The following is a 20,175-nucleotide window of genomic DNA, read 5'->3' as shown; positions in this document are numbered from 1 at the left end:
CTTTAAGAGAAACATCTTACAATGCAGCAAACTCGGGACTGTCCCTTTAAGAGAAACATCTTACAATGCCACAAACTCGGGACTGTCCCTTTAAGAGAAACATCTTACAATGCAGCAAACTCGGGACTGTCCCTTTAAGAGAAACATCTTACAATGCAGCAAACTCTGGACTGTCCCTTTAAGAGAAACATCTTACAATGCAGCAAACTCTGGACTGTCCCTTTAAGAGAAACATCTTACAATGCAGCAAACTCGGGACTATCCCTTTAAGAGAAACATCTTACAATGCAGCAAACTCGGGACTGTCCCTTTAAGAGAAACATCTTACAATGCAGCAAACTCGGGACTGTCCCTTTAAGAGAAACATCTTACAATGCAGCAAACTCAGGACTGTCCCTTTAAGAGAAACATCTTACAATGCATCAAACTCAGGACTGTCCCTTTAAGAATTATACCAAGAAAAAACCCTAAGTTCAGCAGGTTGCAGAGCTAGCTCTGGGGAAGCAGAACATTTGGCCAAATTATTTATTTCAACTTAAAAATGGGCAAAATCCCAGGTTCAGGTTCAGGTAGAGTTTAGTCATGCTCACACGCCTCTAAAGCTTCAAGCATGTCTGTCCCGAGGCCGGTCTCTGGATAGCCAGAAATCTGTCTCGGGAGAGAAAATTACGGGAACAATTTTGAATAATTACTCTAAATGTAATAGGGGAATTTTAAATAGTAACTTATTTGTGCATTTCTAAAATGTAAAAAATAAAATTATAATTAAAAAAACTTTGAACGGGCAGTCTAAAATGAAAAGGAGTTCAATTAATTTTTAATTTAGCTCTTGTAGAGAGGGAAAAGGAGGTTGGTTGTGGAGGTTCAGCCAGGGCCACAGGAGGATTTTGCCATTAGTGGTTGGGGGATGGCAAAATACCAGTTATTTTCTAACAAAAAATCAATTATTTCACCAAATTAAAATAAAATTTGCCATGTGCTAAAATTTATGAAATAGGTGGTATCTAGACTGTGGTGAGCAAAACCTATGGGGGAGTTGAGTCATGCTCCCCCGGAAAATAATTTTTTAAAAACAGAGAACATTTGTGAGCAGGGGGGGGGGGGGGGGGGGGGGGGGAGTTTAAAAAAAATATCCTTCAAACCTACAGGTAGCTAGTAGGTCTGGGGTTATATCCATTAAGGTGCGGTGCTAGAGTTTTGTCACTTACATGTATATAATGTAGTGTTTTCCCAAGAAGTTTAGTAAGGTATGTTAAGACTAAATACTTTCGGGGAATAGTCACCATTCTCAGGGCACTTGGTTTTTCATTAAAGGCAAAACAAATTAATTGAAATAAATATAAATGTAATAAATGTGCCTGCATTAATAAATCGGGGGCGTAGCCAGAGAAAAAAATGCCAAGGCAAACCCAGACCTGTAAAATAAATATCAGCGTCATGGTGGGGGGGAGGGAAATCTGGGGAAATTCGCCTTCTGCCTCATGCTGGCTACTCCACTGATAGATGAATGGCAAAAATATATACAATGGACATAATTTATTAATTAATAACACATTTTCTGAGTGTTTTATAAACTTAGGCAATTTTAGAATTGATTATTAAAAAAGGCTTGTTTAATCTCAGGGCAGCACGGCGCTGATTAAGGCAAGATTGTGTTAAGACTTCTGAGGAATGGCGCCGCACCATGCTAGGGAAAACACAATAATGCTGAACATTTGGTAAATAAAACACAAAATGAATTATCTGAGCAAAAATGCCTAAATCCGCACCTGACATTTTTTAAAACATGAAAACTTGTAACTATACAAAAAAAAAAAAAAACAAAAAAAATTCATGGAATATTTACGACAATATTATTATTATTGTCATCCGGTAAGACAGACTGTTTGCCAAAAGATCAAACAAAAGCCTTTAATGCCATTTTCCAGTTGAAGTTTATATCATACATTTCCACAAATATTATCATCATGATGATTACTTTCATCTAAATATTTGAAAATATTGTTTGCAAAATTTCATCAGTTTGTTGTTTCCTAGTTACGTTTGAAACGTTTTGACATGGTCCTCATTATTCATAAAAAATAATTAGGATAATGTGGATAATAAAGATCTCTGTCTGTCTGTCTCTCTGTCTCTCTCTCTCTACATATATATGTAAAGCAAATAATTTCATCATAATCATAATATAAGGTCAAGGTGGAATTATAAACTAAATGTCCGACACCATATAACTGTAATTAAAATGTGTCGAGTGAGTTGTTAACTAAAACATTTCTTCTTCTTCTAAATTAATTCCATAATCATATGCGACTTGTTTTCACTTTTTCGTAAAATTCAATCAGGTCATCAAGCAATTGTTTATAATTTTTGATAATAACGACATGATAATATAAAATTCAACTACTTCATCAAGCAATTATTTATAATTATTTTTTCCATAATGACCACACAATAATGTTCTTGCTTGACCTCGACTTGCCAAAGCACGACAGAATAATAACGAAAAAGCTAAACAAAATTGGTTCTAGTGTGATCTAAGTTCACTTTTTCATAAAATTCAATCCACTTCATCAAGCAATTGTTTATAAATTAATTTTTCCATAATGACCACACGATAATGTTCTTCTTGACGTCGACTTAGCTGCTCTTGCCAAAGCAGGACAGGAGGATGAGGAAAAGGTAGACGACGTCGATGTACAGCTGGAGAGCTCCGTAGATGTACTCCTCTGGCGACAGTTCGATCTTCCGGCCTCCCATAATCATCTGGGTGTCGTACACCAGGAACTGTCAACAGAGAAACAACCATTCTGAGAGTAATGCTAATGCTAGTCTCAGACTACCAACTGTCAGCAGAGAAAAACAACCATTCTGAGAGTAATGCTAATGCTAGTCTCAGACTACCAACTGTCAGCAGAGAAAAACAACCATTCTGAGCGTAATGCTAATGCTAGTCTCAGACTACCAACTGTCAACAGAGAAAAACAACCATTCTGAGAGTAATGCTAATGCTAGTCTCAGACTACCAACTGTCAGCAGAGAAAAACCACCACCCTGAGAGTAATGCTAATGCTAGTCTCAGACTACCAACTGTCAGCAGAGAAAAACAACCACCCTGAGAGTAATGCTAATGCTAGTCTCAGACTACCAACTGTCAACAGAGAAAAACCACCACCCTGAGAGTAATGCTAATGCTAGTGTCAGACTACCAACTGTCAGCAGAGAAAAACAACCACCCTGAGAGTAATGCTAATGCTAGTCTCAGACTACCAACTGTCAGCAGAGAAAAACAACCATTCTGAGAGTAATGCTAATGATAGTCTCAGACTACCAACTGTCAGCAGCAGAAAGTTGGCCAAATTTCTGATGTCACGACTTCTATGACTGTCCAATTGCTAGTCTGAGCGCTCTTAAAACTCTATTCTCGTCATATAACCCATTATGCTAGGATCAGATTACCAACTGCCAGCACAAAGTTGGCCAACTTTCTGCTTTCACAACTTCTACGATGGTCCATTTGATAATATGAGTGCTTTTACAACTTGATTATCGTCATATTTCCCATTAGCTTTTAATTTAAACGCACCCATTGTAAGTCAAGAGTTGGGAAAATTACAAAGTAACCGTCGAGTTGGCCAACTTTGTTATGACAGTTGACAGTCTGAGCCTATCATAAGACCAAATAAACAACCATTCTAAGAGTACTGTTAAAGCAATACATGTCCCCTATTTTCATATCTCCTAAATTAAAGGGCCATAACAAAAAAAAAGGTAAATCACCATGAAAGTTAAACTTGATCTGTAACAGTACATAATGAAGATGTATACCAAATTTTACCTGTTTCTTCAGACATTGCTAAACAATAAATTCAGAAAAACACATTTTGATTTGAATCTTTAAGTCATGGCCCTTAGATAAAGGGCTGGCTATGTACACAGTGGTTGTATTTTTGGAAGAAAGCCTAGTATGAGACCAACAACGGCTAAGACTCAATAAGAATCAACACAAAAAACCCCAACATGTTTATATAACATTATCTAAATTTGATGGAAAAAATGTGGACCTTTGCCTACATGCTTGAATAAGGCCACCACACCCATCAAACTTTGTCACTTGAAGTTTGGGTTACATCTAGTATGGGTAATAATGTCAGTAGTAGGGGTGTATAGTAGGTGGTTACAAGTGCCTCTTAACAATGCCAGAAGTAACTACTGAACACTCCCCGAAGTAGTCAAAACTAAACCCACAGCTAAAAGCTGATGGGGAATGGCAGGTGTGTGAAATGAATAGCCACAAGAGACAAGCACATGTCACAGTTAGAGAAAAAAGGACTGAGATGTGGAGTTGGAGAGTAAAAGAAGTTGAAAGATAAGAAGAGCTGCCAGATCAGGAAGAAATGAGATGGAATTCAAAGGAAAGAAAGGATAGGGGGCAGTGGGATAAAAAAATTTTTAATAATAATAAAATAGTAAGGGTATTAATAACCAGGAACTCACCAGACCGAAAACAAGGGCCGCTAGTCCACCATACACTGCATCAAGAATCTTTAAAAAAAAAAAAAATCAATAATGATACAAAAAGTTAAAAGTTTTGTTTTGTTTAACAACACCACTAGAGCACATTAATTTATTTATCATCATCTGTTGGATGTCAAACATTTGGTAATTTTGACATCTAGTCTTAAGAGAGGAAACCCGCTAAAATGTTTCCATTAGTAGCAAGGGATCTTTTATAGGCACCATCCCACAGACAGGATAGCACATACCACAGCCTTGTATATACTAATCACGGTGCGCTGGCTGCAACGAGAAATAGACCCCATCGACAGGGATCGATCCTAGACTGACCATGCATCGATTGTGCACTTTACAACGGGGCTATATCCCACCCATAATGATACAAATGAATTACAGCGAAACTCCTAAAAACCAGACCCTCTGTAAACTGGACATGATTCACATTCCCTTTTTAAAGATCAGTGCAGAACAGAACCCCTCTAAACCAGATACCCCTTTAAAGCAGATTTTTTTTACCGAGTTCTCTGGGCGCTACTTATTTCTCTTTCTTTATATATTTATAAAATAATTTAAAATGTCTTTGTCTTTGTAATATACATATGTCTTACCTATAAAAAACATAGCACCAACATAACAAAATAAAGATATATTAGTTTTAAAATAATCCAGAACATTTTAAACTATGGTTAAGAGAGGAAACCCATTGCCGCCATATATATAGGCTTCTCCTATGCATAAAGCAGCAAGGGATATTTTATATGCATTTTCTCAATCAGTCATTGGGCAGTCATGGGGCACCAATTAGGTTAGGACACCAATGGGGATGGTGCACCTACTTGAATGGGGCACTGATTGGGATAGGGCAGAGATTGGGATGGGGTACTGATTGGGATGGGGTACCGACTGGGATGGTGAACTGTGATGGGGCACCGATTGGGATGGGGCGCCAACTGGACTGGGGCACTGATTGGGATGGGGCACCGATTGGGATGGGGCACCGATTGAGATGGGGGAACTGATTGGGATGGGGCACTAATTGGGATGAGGTACTGATTGGGATGGGGTGCCAACTGGAATGGGGCGCCAACTGGAATGGGGCACTGAGTGGGATAGAACAATAATTGGGATGGAACACTGATTGACGTTAGGGAAAAGATTTTACGATCATACGTACCGCGCTATATCCAACCGTGTAGAAGATGAACAGACACGACCAGCCGAAAAAGAAGAGGACCATCACGAGAACGAAGAGAAATCCAGCACACATCGTGAAGTCAATCTGAAATAACCAGGTATACACAGTTACATGATATTACATCGTGAAGTCAATCTGAAATAACCAGGTATACACAGTTACATGATATTATATCGTGAAGTCAATCTGAAATAACCAGGTGTACACAGTTACAGGATATTCTGTCATGAAGTCAATCTGAAAGAACCAGGTGCACACAGTTACAGGATATTATGCCATGAAGTCAATCTGAAATAACCAGGTGCACACAGTTACAGGATATTATGTCGTGAAGTCAATCTGAAATAACCAGGTGTAGACAGTTACAGGATATTGTGGCGTGAAGTCAACCTGAAACAACCAGGTGTACACAGTTACAGGATATTCTGTCGTGAAGTCAATCTGAAATAACCAGGTATACACAGTTACATGATATTACATCGTGAAGTCAATCTGAAATAACCAGGTATACACAGTTACATGATATTACATCGTGAAGTCAATCTGAAATAACCAGGTATACACAGTTACATGATATTACATCGTGAAGTCAATCTGAAATAACCAGGTATACAGTTTCAGGATATTCTGTCGTGAAGTCAATCTGAAACAACCAGGTGCACACACTTACAGGATATTATGTCGTGAAGTCAATCTGAAAGAACCAGGTGTACACAGTGACAGGATATTATGTCGTGAAGTCAATCTGAAACAACCAGGTGCACACACTTACAGGATATTATGTCGTGAAGTCAATCTGAAAGAACCAGGTGTACACAGTTAAGGATATTATGTCGTGAAGTCAATCTGAAATAACCAGGTGCACACAGTTACAGGATATTATGTCGTGAAGTCAATCTGAAACAACCAGGTGTACACAGTTACAGGATATTATGTCGTGAAGTCAATCTGAAATAACCAGGTGTACACAGTTAAAGTTATTTTTTGTTTTGTTCAAATTTTAGTTTCACACACTGTAAAGTCAATGAAATAACCAGGTGTACACAGTTAAAGTTATTTTTTGTTTTGTTCAAATTTTAGTTTCACACACTGTAAAGTCAATGAAATAACCAGGTGTAGAGCAGTGACCCCAGTATTCGACCAGTGTATTTATTTAATTACCATACTAGTTTAAACTGAATAAAATATAGATTTTCCCAACATATTTTGAACATACGCGACAGGGTGAACATTCTTTCTTTTGGAAACACAATAGCAGACGATAACCATGTGAATGAACATAAGTGTACATTTATCGACTATAGTAATAATATGAACGTCGGCTATTTTTATAGCATGCTATTACACCATCCAACATCCTGTGAACATTTGCAATACTTTTAATCCACTTGGAATCTTTGAAAATGTGTTTAATGTTATTATTTATAATCTAACGGAGCTGGCAATGCAATATGACCTCAGTCATTATAATTTCAATCACATGACCACGTGATCAAATAATGGCATATGATAGAGAGGGTTGCCCCAGTATTCGACCAATAGAAAAGCTTGAGGATACATTCCCAAAAAAAACTCCCAAGAACCACAAATTTACTAATTTTATGTATTTTGGTGCTGTTTGTCAGGACTTACACAATTATGTTTTCTTTTGTTTTCAGTCTAATATCATTATTTGTAAACTGAGATAGGACCAAAGAGACTGTTCACCAGAAAGTAATTGTGCGTGTGTGAATGTGTTTATAAGTATGTGCGTGCGTGCGTAAATGCATGAATATGTGTTACAGTTGTTAAAATCAACACTTTTTGGATTTAGTTGTTTGATATATGCCGCATTACTATAAAATAAACTTCAAAGTTTAGTTTTATTAGTTAATTAGAAAGTGGTCAAATACTGGGTCAGCTGGTCGAATACTGCATACTGTTCCTTGCAGCACTCAAACCTACTCTAGTCGGCATATACCACATGAACAAAACTTGGGTCTATTCAGTGAATAGAATTGCCAGTAAGTATTTACGAAGAAAAACAAATATTAGCAAATGCCAATAAAATGAATATGTTATAATCCTTTCTTTCTTAAGTGGTCGAATGCTGGGGTCGTTGCCCTACATACATGTAGTAACAGTTATTTTGTTTTGTTATGAAGCAGGGGTGGGAATTGTTGAACTGTAAAAAAAGAGGAAATCTAGAGGGGTCCCGGAAATTCTTGAAATCCTAGGTTAAAATCTGTGCCATCTGACACATTTTTGAGGAAAGGACGATTAAAATGCAAGGAAACACAATGTTCCATGAGAGGAAAACAGCTGATCCGAGGAGAATTCCCACCCCTGATGAAGTCAATCTGAAATAACCAGCCCCAAGTTCAGCCAGCAAACATTTCGCTAACGTTCGTAAACTATTTGATTGGATCCCAATGTAATTTGGTTTACTGTGTACAAATCAGCCTAGTGAATGTTAGTGACAAGCGGTTGGCGGCTGAACTCACATCAGAGTCTGTGCTTATAAAACTTTTAAGAGTCCAGACTCGATCTCTAATAACATCACACACATACAATTTGTATGGCGTTGTGATGACATTACTGTCTCAGACTCTATTAAAGTCTCGAGTCTCGACTCTAAAAGCTTTATAAGCACGGGCCCAGGTCTACATGGTAACAGTTATTTTTTATTTTGTTCAAATCGCAGCTAAGAGTCCAGTACGCATTGTGAAGTCAATCTGAAGTAACAATGTTTACATGGTAACAGTTATTTTTTGTTTTGTTCAAATCGTAGCTAAGAGTCCAGTACGCATTGTGAAGTCAATCTGAAGTAACAATGTTTACATGGTAACAGGTTTTTTGTTTTCAACCAGGACTTGAAATTAAAGGGTCTGTTCCGAGTTTGCTACAATTGTAAAATAATTATAACAGCCTTATTAACAACTTAAATTCCTTTTATTGTTTAGAATATCAGTGTTATGCAGGTCATCCAGAGGTTCTTTAATTTTGGATACCAGACTTCAAGAACCCAGTATCCAACCAGGGTACCATATAACACTAAATTTTCAGGTGGGATACCAGATTTTGAAATGTTAGTATCCAACTGGGATACTGGCCAAAATTTTTAATCTCGAATGCTGCGAGGCCACTGGTTTTTAGACTCGGGCCACTAAAACACTACTTTGTGTGAGCCCAATGGCCAGTAACAAAAACCCTAACCCTACGATTGTATGAAAAGAAATATCTACAAGTCATGTCTTTTGAATTGCTTTCACATTCAACATTTCACTAACAAAGAGTAATGTTTTACCCATCCCTGACATCAATATACCTACCCATGTAATTTTCTTCAAGTAAGTGTAAACACAAAACGTACCTTGTTATTTTGCTGCCAATTAAAATTGGGCAAGTTTATTTTTAACCATGTCCAGTAAATTTTCAAATCCACTGGTCCCATGGCATGTGATTTTTTTGTTTTTTAATCTAGAACCCCTGGATCATCAGACATTTAAAAGTCCAGAATTCCAAATAATCCTATAGTCTATAGACAAAATAGTTAATGCTGTAAAACTTACTTTGGTCTGAATGGCAAACAAGGAGATGGAGAGACAAACAAGGGTCGTAACTCCAGCTGCAACCAGCACACTATTCGTCGTGTAGAAACTGGAACAACAACATTTACACGCTATTTTACGTCATATAAATGTCAGAATCGAGGTTAGGTTTAATTTGTTTAACGACACTACTATCTTTATTTATATACAGTAAAAAGAAAGGAAGAAATGTTTTATTTAATGCTGCACTCAACACATTTTAAATATGAGTATTTGGCATCCATTATATAGTTAAAAGTTTGTTTTGTTTAACAACACCACTAGAGCATGTTGATTTATGAATCATCGGCTATTGGATGTCAAACATTTGGTAATTTTTCACATATAGTCTTAGAGAGGAAACCCGCAAAATTTGTCCATTAGTCGCAAGGGATCTTTTATATGCACCATCCCACAGACAGGATAACACATATCACGGCCTTTGATATACCAGTCGTGGTGCACTTGCTGCAATGAGAAATAGCACAATGGTTCCACAACTGGGGATCAATCCTAGATGGATCGCGCATCAAGTTAGCGCTTTACCACTGGGCTACATTCCACCCTACCATTATATAGAGTAGGACAAAACAAGCCCATGCATTTTCATCCTCAGACTCCCAGCCTTATACCAGTTCCTACGTGCCTGTTTAATGCCTTTTAATTTTAATATAGGGGAAAAGGTTAAGAAATAAATTATAATATGTTAGCTATGAATACTTTACTTACCTGGAAATGGTCCCAACCATGTAGGAGAAGGCAAGCGTCTAGAATTAAAATTAAACAAAACTGTAGTCATGTTACTAAATGAGTTCCCATTAAAAACCAAGTTTAACCGTCTACTGAACAAACAAAACATAATATGATGTTCACTGTGTTTGAACTAACAAAACGTAATATGATGTTCACTGTGCTTGAACTAAGAAAACATAATATGATGTTCACTGTGCTTGAACGAACAAAACATAATATGATGTTCACTGTGCTTGAACGAACAAAACATAATATGATGTTCACTGTGCTTGAACGAACAAAACGTAATATGATGTTCAGTGCTTGAACTAACAAAATGTAATATATTATGTTCACTGTGCTTGAACTAACAAGACATAATATGATGTTCACTGTGCTTGAACGAACAAAACATAATATGATGTTCACTGTGCTTGAACGAACAAAACGTAATATGATGTTCAGTGCTTGAACTAACAAAACGTAATATATTATGTTCACTGTGCTTGAACTAACAAGACATAATATGATGTTCACTGTGCTTGAACTAACAAAACGTAATTTGATGTTCACTGTGCTTGAACTAACAAAACATAATATGTTCACTGTGCTTGAACGAACAAAATGTAATATGATGTTCACTGTGCTTGAACTAACAAGACGTAATATGATGTTCCCTGTACTTGAACAAAACGTAATATGATGTTCACTGTGCTTGAACTAACAAAACGTAATATGATGTTCACTGTGCTTGAACTAACAAAACATAATATGATGTTCATTGTGCTTGAACTAACAAAACATAATATGATGTTCACTGTGCTTGAACTAACAAAACATAATATGAAAGTTCACTGTGCTTGAACTAACAAAACGTAATACGATCTTGAACTAACAAGATGTAATATGATGTTCACTGTGCTTGAACTAACAAAATGTAATATGATGTTCACTGTGCTTGAACTAACAAAACGTAATACGATGTTCACTGTGCTTGAACTAATAAAACGTAAGACGATGTTCACTGTGCTTGAACTAACAAAACGTAATACGATGTTCACTGTGCTTGAACAAAAAGTAATATGATGTTCACTGTGCTTGAACGAACTAAATGTAATATGATGTTCACTGTGCTTGAACAAACAAAACGTAATATGATGTTCACTGTGCTTGAACTAACAAAATGTAATATGATGTTCACTATGCTTGGTTAACTGATGGAAAAGTTTGTTCTGTTTAACGACCCCACTAGAACACATTGATTTATTAATCATCGGCCATTGGATGTTAAACATTTGGTAATTTTGACACATAGTCGTGGAGAGGAAACCCACTCCATAATTCAATTAGCAGAAAGGGATTTTTTTACTATGTATATGCACTTTTCCACAGAACAGCACAGCACATACCACAATTTGAAAAATTAAAAGAATCACCATAATTGTAGTTTGGGGCCGTTCAACAAAATTTGACTTTTTAAACCTCCCCTCCATCTAATGCTAGGACCAGAACCCCTCCAAAATGATACCCCCACCATCACACACACACACACACACACACACACACACACACACACACCACACACACACACACACACACACACACACACACACACACACACACACACACACTATCTTTCCCAATCATTATGATGTAACTTGATCAGTATTATTGGATTTTCTCTTTGTATTTATGTTTGCTTGGATTGGTAATAAATCAGATTGGGGGAGGGACTCAAGTTCATAGATGGTATTTGATCCTACAACCCATCGCATCTCAGGCACGCCCATCCCAACTTAAATCTCTGTCCAGACCAGTGGCTGGGCTTGGAAAAGAAGACTTAAGACGTACACTGTATTTACGCGCCTATATCATTTCACGGTTCAGGCACGCCATGCTAAACCAAATCCCTAGCCAGGCCAGTCACTGGACTTGGAACAGAAAGACCAACTAAGAAAGGTAGATGATAAAGTATGCTTAGAGACCAAAGGACATCCTTGAGTCTAAGACTGACCAACTTGGCTAAATCTCTCACAAAAATGTGAAGCAGTTTTAAATTTAAACCAATAATAAACTTTAAGGTCAATATTTATGATGAATATTGAAATTTAAAAAAAATCCTGTCAGTTTTACTTACAAATACTGCAAGGCAGATGTAATTTCCTGGCGTCTTTCGGCTTTAAAACAAAAAACAAATATTTAAATAAATTAATTATCTTTGGCAGACTCTAAAACCATCTACAACAATTTTAAACATTGCTCTATTTGATAAAATGTTTACTCTGAATATCAAGTCCATGTTAAAACATTAAGCTGTTTCACTATCTTAAGAAAAACATATATCACTTTTTCTCTGATTTTGTCCATCTAGTTATTTCTTACCAACTGAGACTTGACTTAAATGCTATTTATGTGTCTACATGTAGATCTTTTGAAGGTTCAGATATATCCATCCTAAACCAAATCTCTTGCAAGGATAGCATGTGATTAGGCTTGGGACAGAAGACTTAGGCTTAAACTTAAGCTGTATTTACATGCCTATATCATTTCAAGGTTCAGGTACGTCCATCCAAAGCCAAATCTCTGTCTAGGCCAGTGGGTGGGCTTGGTACAAAAGACTTAAGATTAATACTGTATTTACGTGCCTATATCATGTCAAGGTTCAGGAATGCCCATCCCATGCCAAATCTCTGGCAAAGCCATTGGCTGGACTTGGGATAGAAGACTTAAGACTTAAACTGTATTTATGTGCCTATATTGTTTCAAGGTTCAGGCACGCCATCCAAAGCCAAATCTCTGTCTAGGCCAGTGGGTGGGCTTGGGACAAAAGACTTAAGATTAACACTGTATTTACGTGCCTATATCATGTCAAGGTTCAGGCATGCCCATCCCATGCCAAATCTCTGGCAAAGCCATTGGCTGGACTTGGGACAGAAGGGACTAACTATGAAAGGTAGATGATAAAGTAAACCAAAGACCAAAGGACATCCTAGAGTCTAAGATTGACCACGCATCAAGCGAGCACTTTACCACTGGGCTACATCTCGCCCTGCACCGTAATATGTATATATAAAAAATACCACTCAATACCAGGGTTGGAAAAATCCCGTGCCCGGACCAAAGGGGCTACCAGATTTCATGACCGGGCAAACAGTTTCGCCCATCAGTAAACCTGGCAGGCTACTGGGAGAGAAAAAAAAAAAAAAAAAAAAAAAAAAAAAAAAACCCCACCACCTATAATATAATTTAAAAAGCCACCCCCAATACCCCCCTCTCAAGCAAATATTTGAAATTACTATTCAATTACTTTATCGGCCACGTGACCTAAGCAAACTTCAATCAGTCGACAGCCATATGACTCGGACATCGCAAAAGCAATAAACTCGATGCACCCATTTTTTTTTTTTTTTTTTTTTTTTTACAGTAATGATTACAAATAAGTGAACATACTGTATTTGACCGGAAATTAGCCCATGTCTTTGAATAAGCTCCACCCTTCTCCGTTTTGATAGCATTTAAGAAATTAGGCCCGTATTACCAGTATTACACTGGTACCAGCTCCAACCCAGAGCGAGTTCTTAAGGGCTCAATGGGTAAGTGTATGGCCACTACACTCTCTTCTGTCTCACTAAGCACTAACCATCTGACAACTAACCCACTGTCCTGGACCGACAGCCCAGATAGCTGAAATGTGTGCCCAGGATAGTGTGCTTGAACCTTAATCAGATATAAACACGAAAATAAGTTAAAATGAAAAATGAAAATCCTTATAGCGTTATGCAGCATCAGTTAGGGGTGTGGTCAATCAGGACTATTGAATGTCAATCAAATCATCAAAAGTGTGCAAACCATGCATATCACACTTATGTTTATGCAGCAACTTTAACTTAAATATTCCCCAACATAAAAAAACAGAGAAATAAACATTCAACTTACCGAACACTTGGAATGCAGATAAGGACAAAGTAGGTCACAAAAAATGTCCCACTAAAACAAAACAACACAGGTAATAATAACATAGACTGAAGAATTAACATTACAATATAATTAAATTTCCGTTGTTAAATTGATTACAATAAAAACAATTAGCCAAATTAAAATACAATTTGCCAATTGTTATAAAAATTTTCAATCAAAGAGACCAAGTAAAAACCTGATTTTATTTCCAACTACAGCAATATATAACACAATCAAAGAAAACAGTATGCAAATTATGGTGTTCTGACCAGGCCTTGTGTGTTGTCATGACACTAATGTCATGACAACGCCATACAAATTGTATGTGTGTGATGTCATTAGAGACCGAGTCTGGACTCTAAAAGTTTTATAAGCGTGGGCCCTGATCAGCCCTTCCTCTCTGGTGCCAACAATTAAACATAAACACTCTCTTATCTCAGCACTGAGACAGACTCTTAGGTTTGTTAATTACACACAGCCGGACCAGTATCTCCCCTCCCAAGTAGAAACTATTTTATATTGCTTAATTTACCCCTTGAACTTGAACTACGAATTTAAAGTTAACCCTATATATTCTAACAATAATTAACCCCATATACCCTAACAGCATCTTAAAATTTAGCGAAATCCAAATGCATGACACATTAGCGACATAGAACTTTAGCGAGGTCGTCATATCAGAAACTAAAAAAAGAATAAGCTTAAGTTGTAGGATCAGCTGAAATAATGTTTTTGCCAAATCTTGACATTATGCAGCTTACAGACATCTTCAATTTAGTAAAAAATTGCAGTAATGTGCATGCTAACTGACTGCTATTGTTTGCTATCCTTTGGTTTAATCAGTAGCAGGTAACCATTGTTGTGCCCTCAGTTCATTACAGACAAAATAATCGCACAAACGTTTTTCGGAACAGTCTGTTGTATGTCGCTTCGGAACAGTCTGTTGTACGTCTCTTCGGAACAGTCTGTTGAATGTCTCTTCTGAACAGTCTGTTGTACGTCTCTTCGGAACAGTCTGTTGTACGTCTCTTCGGAACAGTCTGTTGTACGTCTCTTCGGAACAGTCTGTTGTAAGTCTCTTCGGAACAGTCTGTTGTATGTCTCTTCGGAACAGTCTGTTGTACGTCTCTTCGGAACAGTCTGTTGTATGTCTCTTCGGAACAGTCTGTTGTACGTCTCTTCGGAACAGTCTGTTGTACGTCTCTTCGGAACAGTCTGTTGTAAGTCTCTTCGGAACAGTCTGTTGTAAGTCTCTTTTAAATTTAGTATTATGAAATATTAGCTTCTTGTATGACCTCGCTAATTCACTAACATTTTAGTCTAAAAAAAACCCAAAAAACATTTCAGTCTAGTCCATATTTCTCAAAATGTTAATACTGTAGGCATTTTGTGTTAAAAGTAATCAAACAAACTTTTTAACATAATTCAAGGACGCTAATTACAACGCCATTTTAAAGCACATTTTGAGAAATTTGGACTCAACTATTTTCTGATTTACAGTATTACATATTGTGAAATTGAATCAGTTGTGATCAACACAATACATACTACGACACATAGTAGAACCAGGAGCCATCTCCCTGTATCCAGTGTTTCAGCGGGTTTCTACAAAACAAAACACAAATCTTAATTCTTAAATAATAACATAATACAATGAATACAATTATATAGTTAACTTTTGTTATAGCCTTCTACAAACTGGCACTGTGGCGCGGTGGCACAGTGGTTAAGCCATCAGACTACAGGCTGGTAGGTACAGGGTTCGCAGCCCGGTACTGGCTCCAACCCAGAGTGAGTTCTTAAGGGCTCAATGGGTAGGTGTAAGGCCACTACACCCTCTTCTCTCTCACTAATCAATAACCAACTAACAACTAACCCACTGTCCTGGACAGACAGCCCAGATAGCTGAGGTATGTGCCCAGGACAGCGTTCTTGAACCTTAATTGGATATAAGCACGAAAATAAGTTGAAATGAAATAAATGGCCTTCTACAAAACAAAGCACAAATTTTAATTCTTAAATAATAACACAATACACTGAAAATAAAGTTAAAAGTTTCTTTTGGCCTACAAAACAAAGCATGAATTCTTAAATAATAACACAATACACTGAAAATAAAGTTAAAAGTTTCTTTTGCCCTTCTACAAAACAAAGCATGAATTCTTAAATAATAACATAATACAACGATCATAAAGTTAAAGTTTGCTTTGGCCTTCTACAAAACAAAGCACAAATCTTAATTCTTAAATAATAATATAATACATTGAACATAAAGTTAAGTTTCTTTTATGACACCACTAGAACACATTCATTTACTGTAAACCGTATTAATATTGCAGTGTTCGAGATTAACGGTATCCCGATATCCCGGGGATACCAGAATTTAATTTTGGATACCAGACTTCAAGAACCCAGTATCCCACCAGGATGCCATATAATACTAAATTCTCAAGTAGGATAACAGATTCTGAAATGTTAGTATCCAACTGGGATACTGGCCAAAAATTTAATCTCGAACACTGTATTGTGACGTGTTTTTTTTGCAAATGTTCGCGACGTGTAACTTTCGCGAATAACCGTTGACAGCTCAAAAAAAAAAGTGGATAAAGACAGCTCACTGTAATTGTTATAAAGTTACTGTCTGTAAATCAATATTCTGTTATCCTACATCAAGCAATTGTGCCTGGTACAGAGTCTATAGAGGGGATTAGGCCCTACCCACCTCACCTGTATTAGAATCACAACTCACAGCTTCAGTTGTTACCTGTTAACACCCTTTGAGGGTGTATACTACCAAATCAAATCCCATAGACGACAATAGTAACATATGTGGCTAAAACTCCTACCTGCAACGTATCAACCGACATAAACGCCACGGATATAAATACTACCACCCCTTACACTTAAAGTGAATCAGAAAAAAATGGGGGTCAAGCTGCTCGTTTCTGAGATAACGGGTAGCGTCTATGACTACCCTAGTTTCGCACAAAATTCGAGTACTTTTTTTTACAGGTACCCCATACATGTTTCAAGCACAAGGCTACTTGACACATTGGTACTAGATGAAATAAAATTGCACATTTTTTTTACCCAGATGAAACTATTATTTTTTACAACCAACACACTCACATTTATAACCAATCACAGGACTTGTGGTGTTCACTTCTCTATCAAAAGTTCGGTGCACCTCGAACTTTGACCCAGCCGGAAGTTATTTGGTTTAGTACTACCTATACTGATAACATACATTTTTCAAAAAGTGTCCAGCTATGTGTCTTTATGACAACCAGGATCTGGTGTATTCTGACATAAACTGACAACCTCACTGAAACTGTTGTTTCTACAGTGCAACCTAATATAATGTACACCTAAAAAAGCATATATATTGCATATAGTTTTGTACAAATGCAATATGTCATATTAAACAACAAAATGTTTTAAAATAAAACTCCTGAAGATATTTACTTTCAGTTGGGTGTGTGTACTCAGGTATATATGTAGAGACAACAAAGATAGTCAAAGTACCTCTACCCCTTTAAAAAATTCCATTAAAACACATGCACTTGATTGACCCCTAGATTATGAAGACCTTAACAGGCATATCAAAGAAATATCAGTATTAAACAAATACACTGTCTGAGGAAGGAAACACAAACATGACTGTACCTGTATGAAGTAATGACTTAATGTCCTGAACATTAGTGTTGGGAGGAAATCCTGTATGCTGGGTGTGGGTGTCTTCAAGTTACCAGGTGTGGGACATTCAAATCCATCGACCATGCTGATTTTCGTAATGAACCATCAAAACTATTGGCAGCCACCAATATTACTGACTATATTTTATTTATAGCCTACTGTAGTTGGAGGTTTTAATAGTTGTGATATCTGGAATAATCATGCAGCTTTAACACATTTATTTTTGATTAATTACTGAAAAAAACTATTTTTAAATGACAAAATTACCCGAACATCTATTTTCTTGTATTATTTTCTAATCCGGATGAATACAATATGTACATTAGATGTATTCCTACAATCTGTAATCCAGCATTTTATTTAGCTAGTAACATTAGGTAATACAGCTTTAACAATAAAATAAATTATCAACTTAATCCAAGGCAGATAATCAAATCTGAAAAAATTGGTTCTGAATCTAGTATAAACTCAAAATGCTTTTCATGAGAGCTAACTAAGTGATTATTAAGAAAGAAAAAATGATCTGGATATCTAAGGATATGTTTAACAACCTTATTGTTATGTACAAATAAGAACAGAAGGCACAATAGTGACAACAAATTTAATTATGTTTTTGGTAAAGTTTTTCTTCAAATTTACTTTAAATTTTGCATAAAACTACAAATTTGTCTAAAATATAACTCAGCACCCTATAAATATGTCAAAATGACAATAAAAATCAACTTCTTTACAAATTTGAGTTTTCAGAATTTCATACATAAAAAATTAACAATGTTAATGAAAACTAAAGACATTAACCCACTATTAACACATGCTATTTTTAATATAAAAATAAATTGCTATTAAAACCTTAGTTCAGGTTGCCTATATATAATACCATATTTAAGAGCAGTTGTATATGGCAAGTCAAATACCATGTAAAAAGAAATTATTGAAATCTTTACAGTATGAATTATAGGCCAAAACCAACTTTTCTTCAGTGCTAACTTTGATTCAAACTCCATTCAGAGCCATGTACAGAGATTATTGTCAAGGTCAAGGTCATTGTGAACTTGCATGATCGAGTGATGGCTAATTAATCAACCAGTATAGTTTAATTAAATAAAATGACAAAATCATAATATTTTTTATTATGCACTGAATATGTGCTATAGGGTGTATACTACCAAATCAAATCCCATAGACAACAATAGTAACATATGTGGCTAAAACTCCTACCTGCAACGTATCAACCGACATAAACACCACGGATATAAATACTACCACCCCTTACACTTAAAGTGAATCAGAAAAAAATGGGGGTCAAGCTGCTCGTTTCTGAGATAACGGGTAGCGTCTATGACTACCCTAGTTTCGCACAAAATTCGAGTACTTTTTTTTACAGGTACCCCATACATGTTTCAAGCACAAGGCTACTTGACACATTGGTACTAGATGAAATAAAATTGCACATTTTTTTTACCCAGATGAAACTATTATTTTTTACAACCAACACACTCACATTTATAACCAATCACAGGACTTGTGGTGTTCACTTCTGTATCAAAAGTTCGGTGCACCTCGAACTTTGACCCAGCCGGAAGTTATTTGGTTTAGTACTACCTTGATAGATAAAACAATAAACGATTAGTCGCCATCGATTGAAGTTACATAAAACAATTAAAGATTAGTCGCCATCAAGGAGAGCTCGTGTATAGGCTGTGCCTGTTGAGTGAAACTTTTTGTGAATTTTATTCTCAATAAAATATTTCAAAACAAAACAAATTTACTTTAAGCACACTTCAAAATGGAAAACAGTGCATGCGTATTAATTTCGCGACATAAGGTTGGACGCGAACGACGCGAAATTTATACGCACGCATTTTTTTCACGGTTTACAGTATTTATTCATTATTAATCGGATGTCAAATATATGGTAATTTTTACATAATCTTAAAGAGGAAACCAGCTATATTTTCCCCATTAGTAACAAGGGATCTTTTTCAAGCACCATCCCACAGATAGGATAGCACATACCACGGCTTTTAATATACAAATCATGCAGAAGGCAGAGAAGAAATGTACAGTAAAACCCTTTTAAACCACACTCATGGGATCAAAAAACGTTTGTTTTGTTTAATGACACCACTAGAGCATATTGATGTATTAATCATCGGCTATTAGTAATTTTGATATAATCTAAGAGAGGAAAGCCACTACATTTTTCCATTAGTAACAAGGGATCTTTTTTGATATAAGCACCATCCCACACCCAGGATAGCACATACCACGACCTTTAATATACCAATTATGCTGAAGGCAGAGAAGAAATGTACAGTGAAACCTTTCTAAACCGGACACCCTTGGAATCAAGTAAAACGTCCAGTTTTAAGGGGTATCAGTTATAGAGAGGTTTGACAGTTCTTTGCTATGTTTAAAACAGCACAGTGAAAAATGTCCAGTTTTGAAGGGAATTCCATTTTACTGAGGGTCCAGTTTCTGGAGGTTTCACTGTATTCTATTTACTGCTCT

General features: G+C 36.4%; 1 protein-coding gene across 1 annotated transcript in view; it reads right to left on the bottom strand.

The window, feature by feature from the left end:
• Positions 1-334: 334 nt before the first annotated feature.
• LOC121385044 (protein lifeguard 2-like) overlaps positions 335-20,175 on the bottom strand; it is a 20,253-nt gene continuing 412 nt past the window's right edge. Inside the window, exons 2-9 of the mRNA XM_041515580.1 lie at positions 15,517-15,573; positions 13,948-13,998; positions 12,149-12,188; positions 10,009-10,046; positions 9,262-9,349; positions 5,690-5,794; positions 4,495-4,542; positions 335-2,784 (exon numbers count right to left, since the gene is read on the bottom strand). Of these exons, the coding sequence (XP_041371514.1) occupies positions 2,638-2,784; positions 4,495-4,542; positions 5,690-5,794; positions 9,262-9,349; positions 10,009-10,046; positions 12,149-12,188; positions 13,948-13,998; positions 15,517-15,573 (574 nt within the window). The 3' untranslated portion in view covers positions 335-2,637. The remainder of the gene's footprint in view (positions 2,785-4,494; positions 4,543-5,689; positions 5,795-9,261; positions 9,350-10,008; positions 10,047-12,148; positions 12,189-13,947; positions 13,999-15,516; positions 15,574-20,175) is intronic.

The sequence above is a fragment of the Gigantopelta aegis genome, chromosome 11 (genome assembly GCF_016097555.1).
Source record: "Gigantopelta aegis isolate Gae_Host chromosome 11, Gae_host_genome, whole genome shotgun sequence".
Lineage (NCBI taxonomy): Eukaryota > Metazoa > Mollusca > Gastropoda > Neomphalida > Peltospiridae > Gigantopelta > Gigantopelta aegis.
Note: the sequence above shows the minus strand (reverse complement) of the source record. Positions and strands in the feature narration are given on the sequence as shown.